This window comes from Malaya genurostris, chromosome 2 (assembly GCF_030247185.1).
Source record: "Malaya genurostris strain Urasoe2022 chromosome 2, Malgen_1.1, whole genome shotgun sequence".
NCBI classification, from domain to species: Eukaryota; Metazoa; Arthropoda; class Insecta; order Diptera; family Culicidae; genus Malaya; species Malaya genurostris.
This window is the reverse complement of record NC_080571.1, coordinates 103,794,411-103,802,530: the sequence shown is the minus strand read 5'-3', so window position 1 is coordinate 103,802,530 and position 8,120 is coordinate 103,794,411. Positions and strand designations below refer to the sequence as shown.

At 36.9% G+C, this 8,120-nt stretch overlaps 2 protein-coding genes across 2 annotated transcripts; one reads left to right on the top strand and one right to left on the bottom strand.

Moving 5' to 3' along the window:
* Positions 1-2,734: 2,734 nt before the first annotated feature.
* LOC131431092 (RAB6A-GEF complex partner protein 2) lies at positions 2,735-4,252 on the top strand. Its single transcript, XM_058596591.1, has 3 exons — positions 2,735-2,979; positions 3,033-3,265; positions 3,368-4,252. The coding sequence occupies exons 1-3, from the start codon at positions 2,852-2,854 to the stop codon at positions 4,228-4,230; spliced, it is 1,224 nt and encodes a 407-aa protein (XP_058452574.1). The 5' UTR covers positions 2,735-2,851; the 3' UTR covers positions 4,231-4,252.
* On the bottom strand, positions 4,242-5,321 carry LOC131431093 (RRP15-like protein). Its single transcript, XM_058596592.1, has 2 exons — positions 5,174-5,321; positions 4,242-5,110 (listed from the first exon to the last, which is right to left on the bottom strand). Exons 1-2 carry the CDS (start codon positions 5,211-5,213, stop codon positions 4,263-4,265), a joined length of 888 nt encoding a protein of 295 aa, XP_058452575.1. The 5' UTR covers positions 5,214-5,321; the 3' UTR covers positions 4,242-4,262.
* Positions 5,322-8,120: the final 2,799 nt, after the last annotated feature.

The window sequence follows — 8,120 nt, the reverse complement described above, 5'->3', positions numbered from 1 at the left end:
TCTACCGTGGCGATGTCATCAACTGAAGGTGAATACGTTGCCATGAGTTCTTGTGTAAGTGAAACTATATGGTTGACCGGTTTAATGACTGATCTTCTTCAAAGCGTTCGGCTGCTTCCCGTTCCTATTTATGAAGACAACCAAGGAGCAATTGCATTAGCTGAACGAGAAGATACGAAGCGAATCAAACACATCGACGTGAAGCATCATTTCATTCGAAATGCAGTGTCTGATGGAAAAATCAAATTAGTATATACTCCAACTCAGAAACAGCAAGCAGACATTCTTACAAAATCGTTATCTGCTTCAACGTTTCTAGTATTAAGAAATCAACTAGGCTTAGAAGAGAAACAAAAATAATAACTGAGAGGGGGTGTTGAAAATAACAAAGTAGGCAGTTGTTTATTTTTAGTCAACAACTCGTACAATAGCAACGGTTGCCATCAGTAACCAGATGATTCACGCTTAGAAAAAGTTACTCAAAGTTTGAGTACTAGTTACTCATTTTCAAATGATACATGGAAACGTCAAAAATTGAGTAGTTATCATTAATGATATTGAGTAACTCCTACTCTAAATTTGAGTTTAACGCAATAGCTCGTTTTTTTGTTACTATTCGCAAGATCAGTCTAAAGGTTGTAATAACCATTTGTAGCAACAGGTTGTATATTTTGTTAGTGAGATCGCGTATTTCGAGGGTGAGTCGCTCAACACAAACGGTGTTGTGTCTGCAAAAACCGGAATGATAAACTCCGTGTTGTGCTTTAGAATGAAACCGAATATGCTCAAATGTCATTTATGAGGAATAAGTGTATGATTGGTGCCTGAGCATAACTGACATGTATGTTAATTTGCGATTAACACACTACTCCAAGCAACCACCACTTGATATAGTATTGAGTTCAATTACTTAATATTTTAATACAATACACTCAGAAAAGGAGAATTTTTTTTGCAAATTTGGTATATGTGAAATAAAGTTTCACTCAAAATTTGAGTGATAGTTACTCTATTTTTGGTACATGTACGAATAAAGTATTACTCAGTGAATGAGTAAATTTTACCCAAATATCGTTTCCAGTGGAAGAACTCAAATTTGAGTAACTTCGGAGTTACTCTAAATTAGAGTTGTTCCACTTTTTCTGTAGGTGAATGAGATCTTACTCATTTTTGACATTTTTTTTTAACTATTTTTAAGCGTGTATAAAAGTAGTTGTTAGTCGTTGGAAATACTCAGTCGTTAAATAAACTTTGCTCTTAACGTTCAAACCGTATTTCTTTACAGATTTTCGCCTAGCGGTTATTAACGGTTCTGTTTCTGTCGGATTCTTGCCATACAAAATTGGCAGAACCGTTTTGAATCGGTTCTACATTTTAAGCGTCTTGGTTTTATTTTTTCAATCAAAGATACATATGAAAGGCAATAAGTTATTGCCCTTCATATATACTAATCATGGAAAATGTTATTGTCAATAACATTGCTTTCACACCACCAAACATACCCATATTTCAATATCATTTAGCTCGTCTCAAGAACCGTTTTTTGTACGTACATGCGGGATTGATGAATATCAAATGAAGTCGCATAAAAAAGACGAGATAATGACGCAATTTCGCCTGGACAATTTTGACAGCAGCCGGAATGCAGCCAGCCTTCTGACGGTTGCCAGAATTCCTCACAAGCGGGTACGTGCACCATATTTTTTATATCGTGCTAGAATGACACGGAAAGAAAGTGTCATTGTGGAACCTAAGACAAGACCTGACAACTGGCTTCTTATTCTTCCTTCCGAATCATCCTTCTCGTCATTTTCGCCCTGTGAAATAAATACCAACGTATCGGCTACAGTGTAGCCATATTTACAGATTTTTTAAATAACTATGCTAGGAAAAAAATATCACATTTAAATTTTTAGACTTTAGGTTTTTGATTTGAAATAAACATAAAACATGTTTTGGTGAATGCATTTCTTTATTATATATTAATGCTTAAAAACAATTAATTGATCTTTGATGACAAAACACGAAATATCTCATGTTGAACGAAAAATCGAATCGATTGTTGACGTATTACCGGATCTTTTGGAAATCGGAAAAAGTCAGGTTTGGATAGAAATGCTTAATGCGACCACAGTGTGGAACACAACAGTTCATTCTTCTCGTGAAACTATACACACTTTCGAGTTTACACCAATTTAAAAAATCTTTTTTGGTTACACTTTAATTTACTAAAAATAAAAACGGCTTGATGCCTATTTTAATTACACAGTTCTGCCACTATCAACATTTATTACCAATGAGATTAAAAAAAAAGTGAAACTTTCTCCGAAAATTTTCATTATCATTGGTGAGCTAAAATTATACATTTTAATAAATTTGTTTTCTGATTTTCTTTATACTTGGCATCATTGCTCTCGTACCCTGCAAAAGTTTTTCCTTTTCACAATGTGCAGGTGGCAACATCAAAATCAGCCAATCAGAAACTGGTCCATTTTGGAACAAAAGCAGCCCCCCCAGATGTCAGGTCTTGTCTTATGCCCCGTTTACACTTCTGCTGGCTGCCAGCATGCTGGTGTCAGTGTACTGCCCTCTTAGGAAAAAACGTTTAACGGTGGTCCAATGATTGAACGTATTGGACCAACGAAGGACCACCGTTGAACTTTTTTTCCTAAGAGGGCAGTACACTGACACCAGCATGCTGGCAGCCAGCAGAAGTGTAAACGCTACATTAGTGTGGAACGAAACAAAACGATCAGCCGAACACTCAATCCTGCGACGCGTCAGCACTGTTTGAAAATAGATTTTCAAGAGGAATATTTATTGATATGATTTGCAAAAACATTGGCTAAGAATGATTGATATTACTGCCAAACTAATAAGAGATCAAAGTGCCGTTTTTCTCTGCGGCGAAATAGTGGAATGTTTAATAATGTTCACAAACCCCAAGCTACCAGAACATAAAATTTCTCAAAGCCATAGGTAAATCAGCTGGATGAGTATTTTGAAAACATAATCAAATGTGTTGTTCGCAGTGATATTCTAGAAAACTTGGCATGGGCGACAGCACAAATCCATTGTTATTGCAATTCAACTTTACAAGATCGGAGTGGAACTATGGCAGACGCATCCAGTTCAATCAACAAAAATGTTAGTGGTTCCACATCGCTGAATGCTAGTAATCAATTGAAAGGAGAGGTTTTGAAATCTTCTGAACCAAAGATTTTATTTTGTGACTTACGACTATCACCTGGTGAATCGAGACAATGTATGTTCATGAAACGTTACCTAACAATACTGTTTGTTTCTCCTTGATAAAGAATATCAATATCGATGGCGAACTGGCAATAATCGTTTAAATTAATTTCAGTTATGTTTCGTGAATCGCTTTCATTGGATACTCCTCCAACCTATCGGGGTGTTATGGTTAAATACTACTATAAAATAACAATAGCCACGCAACGTCTCGGTTCAGCGGTTCAAGCGTTATACATTCCGATACGTGTCTTACCTTTGCCCCCAATCAGTTGTAGCGATGAAGCGATCACTCTGAATGATGAATCCAACGAAGATTTGGCACCAAATAATCCGTTTCTGGAGAAAAAGAAAGCTCCATCCAAGATCGAATATGCTCTGCACTACTTACAGAACATTACTGCAAGACGAAGGCCGAATTTTTACTTGATTTCGAACAAAAGGGGAAAAGTTGGTCGATTTTGTTTGTTCAAGCCTATTTACAAACTTGGAGAGGATATCGTAGGAACGTTGGATTTTAGCTGTGGTACCGTAAAATGTGTCCAACTTTCGGTTACGTTGCAATGTGAAGAAGTTGTCAAAAATAAGGACACAAAACCTGCGAATGAAATAATCAGTTCTGCAAACCCAGACAAGGAATCTATGAATGCTCCGCTGGGACGAATTACAAACTTCACTAAACATCATGAGGTTTGCCTCGGATTGCTTCAAACGCAGATGATTCTATCCATTCCACTGTACGTGACTCCCACGTTTGAAACCGATTTAGTAGATGTCAGGTGGAGATTACATTTCCAGTTTGTGACCAGCACGAACGAAGAATTGAATACAACTGTCAACAGTGACACATTGGAATGGCAGGCTCCCACAGATATTTCAATTGAAACTATGATCTGGAACCTGCCGGTGACAATCTACCCAACTGCGCCTGTACAAATTCCACAGGCGAGTGGAACGTTTATGTTGAACATTAAATAGAACGACACAAGTAACGAAACAGTAATATTTATTCAATCAGAGTCCGAGCTCTCATCCATTGGACCATCACTACCTATGCTTTTGTCATTCTCGTTGTCTTCTCTATCCCATCCAGACTTTTTACCGGTTAGAAAATCTGCCTTCAGAACACCCCATGTGGACTCAGGTTCGTCATCGTCATTGCCCGACTCATTCTGTGATTCGGTTTCTTCTTTCTTAATTAAACTATCCACCAATTCAGATTTTGCTCTTGGTCCATTCATCAGAACATTTAAAAATTCTTTTTTGCTAAGATTTTTTAGCACTTTTTCGCGCTTATATTCCAGTTTCCCAGCGTTTTGTAGCTTTTTACTGATATCTCGTTGTTGATGTCGGACAGCATTGAATAGTTGAACGGTACCTTTGGTGGCAATCTTTTTCAGAGCCTTCTCCCGTTCGTACCCTCCAACAGCTGGTTTTACCCGCAATCCTAAAATATCTTTTTGCCGTTCCTTTTTGAGCAATGCCCTTTGACGAATCAGTTCTGCGGCCATCTCTAAATTGGTTGGTTTGTCCTCCTTGTCATCAACATCTTGAACTGGTTTATCTTGACTAATGATTTCAAATTTATATGTTGGCTTTGCTTCCTTTCGCTTTTTTGCAATATCCGATTCTTTCGTGGCTTTCGAGAGGATGGGCGCATCTTTCGACTTTTTAATATATTTCGCCATTGTAAGGGCCCATTTAGATGTTTCTGACAAATTGTTACCATCATTCACTTCATCTGTTTCATCATCAGTCATAGGGAACTCATCGTCTGATAAGTGTTGTTCATCCAGATCTTGCTCGGACATTTCACTGTCCGTATCCTGATTAGCTGCTGACGTAGTATCAAGCAAAACTAAAATTTAAATATTTTCCTCAATAGAAAACATTCAGTGTGATTGTATTTGTTTCAGCTTACCTTTGGATTTTTTATTTAGGATTTTCATCTTGGAAATCATTTAGCGGAATGGAAATTACAATATGCACGTGCACCTAAAATGTGTGTGCACAAAAATATACACAAAACCGGATTCTTTTTTTTTATTTGCCCAGTCGCATGACAGCCGAGCACGCTTAGTTACTTTTGCCTAAAAATAAGTAATATTACCCAAATTTGGGTATCGCTTATTGAAATCAAAAGCGGCCCTTACACGAGAATTATTTTTGTCATTTTTAATGATGACTGAGTAATGATATTTAAAATTTGCATAGAAAACTCGTCAATACTACCCCATACACGTTCATGAAAATGATATTGTTTTTTAGTAATGACACTTTTAATGATCGTGTAAGGTTTGCTAAAGTGAAGAAAAACTTCAATTTAATGTAGTTCACTACATCCTCATATCAAGCAAAAAACTAATGATTTCTCAACAGATTGCATGAAGAAATTCTTTTAAATGCTATCTATGTTTTTTTCTCTTCGGGCCAGAAAAACCTTCTGACCCTATGTGCGGGGTTGGAAATCGAACCCAGGTGGGCTACGTGAAAGGCATCGACTTACCCATCACGCTATACCCGTCCCCCTATTTATGTTCATTTTTACTAAACTAAGATATATGTTTTAGGTATACGACAAGATATTTTTAGTGTTGAATCGTTCTACGCCATTTTCAAGTGTGAAATTCTACTGAACGATTGCACATGAAAAATGTGTTTTAATCTACCTAGTGGTGTGATGATGCCTTTCTCATATTACCCAGAATCTCCGAAATATTTGTGCGGTATTCTTGTAGAAACATTGCATAGAAACAGAATGGTTTTCATTTGAGTTGTTAAGCTTGTTCAAATCGCTTCAGCGATCTCGAAGAAAAGTGAGAGCATATTTTGTTCAATTTTTTGTTCATTTTTCATTTTAAATCCGGGATCGTAAGTCGATCAACACGAAATTAAAAAAATATACAGGGAACAAATAGAACCTAAATTTATGAAAATCGGTTCAGACATCTCGGAGAAAAGTGAGTGCATATATTTTTTACATACACATACGCACATACACATACACACACATTTTGAGATCTCGACGAACTGATTTGAATGGTATATTATACTGGGTTCTTCGGACTTCGGTTCAAAAGTCGATTTTTACTGTGATTACATAGCCTTATCTCATGAAAAGGCAATAAAATGAATCGAAATGTCGATATCAGTGCATTAAACAGGAGAGCAATTTCCTACGGAGTCTATGTGAAAATGAACTACGTCAATGCGAACAGCAACTGCTCCGTTCATCACAACGGACATACTAATGAGTCAATTTACAATAGCTTCTCTTGAAAGATCCTGATCCGATTGAAGAAAATGATTTAAAACATATCATGCATCTGTTCACCGACCAGCTTTGTTAACAAACACTTGGAAGTTGCATTTGTAGACATTCTTAATTTCACTAACAAATTCTACCTGAAAGAAAACAATTCATTATAGTCCTCAACCAATGATTATGCCAATCGATAAAAACCTTTTCGTTGTGACAATTAAGGTATGATTAATTCTGTGTACCATACGTAATATGATGCTTCAAGTGACTGGGAGGAATAAGTGATGCCGCTATATATCGCATTAGATGCTTGATGATAACCTGGGATCAAACAGGACCGGTATGTCCATCGAAACACTGCGTGAATCTTCGATCGGGGAGTTGTATCAAATACAAATTATAATACGGAATACTTCGACAAATTTTAAAGGACACATTTTGCATCGTGCGGTACACTGTCATGATACACTGTCAGAGTGACAATGTACTTTAACGAGTTTTCTATAAAACTAGCAACACTGAAGGGTAAGAACAAATTCACCATAGTTACTGTTTATTGTAGTGAAAAATAAACTGTTGTTGTGTATGAGATATGGTTATTCCATATCGGATTTTGTTTTTTGTCCTCCTTGGCTTTTCAGAAATTTGCTCCTTGGCTTTTCGGAAATTGCTCAGTATTATATGTTAGAATGGCACTGTTCACTGAATCGTTATGGTAGCCATCCGTTGTTCTCATTGCAAATCACTCCCGTCAGAGGAGTAGGAATTTTTCCAACATCTGCTAATTGCTAATTGAATTATTTTCTATTAGTATTATGACGTAAAGGTTCCCCTTACGTCATAATACTAATAGAAAATAATTCAATTAATAAGTTTATCCATCGTGAGAGAAAAACTGCTGTGTCTGCCACCGTTCGGGCTATAATCAATTTGTCTGGGTCACGCATAGATGAGTGACTATTGGGAAAACGCATACACAGCTTGCATTTGTTTATCTTTTAACTTTTATTTTATCGTGTAGAGCGCTAATCGCTGTTTCCGTGGTACGTATACGAATCGTACCCATGTTCCACGCAAGGCCCTTTTATGAAATAAAGTCCCATCACTGCCAAAATATATCGCAATTCTTCATCCATCGATTAGCTGGAGTGTACCTTTGAATTTGTTGCAATACAGCAACGGAAAACATAAACAAACAAACTTGTTTTGCGCCGTAGCAACTAGCATAAAGCGTTGCCAGAAACGATCTCCTTCCACATTTTCAAACTATCGCAACGAAAGGGAGTAATTTGCTAGGCTTACTTGTTCAGGCTGTGAACCAAAAGTTGGCGGTTCGTTTGTATGGGACTTAGGGGCATTATTATTTGTATTTGGTTGTATGTCAGCTAGTTTATATCGTAACTTTGTTCCAAATTAATTGCGAGCTTCATAACCGATATATAAGTTCAACATAAGGTGAATTTGTCAAGACGGAGGTAATTCACCGCGACTCTGCAAGCAGTGGATCTGCATTTGATTAATTCCGTAGTTATCACGATCATCCAGTTCACAACGGCCGAGTACCGCTAGGAGCATTTTATCGAAAAATATGATTACTATTTTCGCA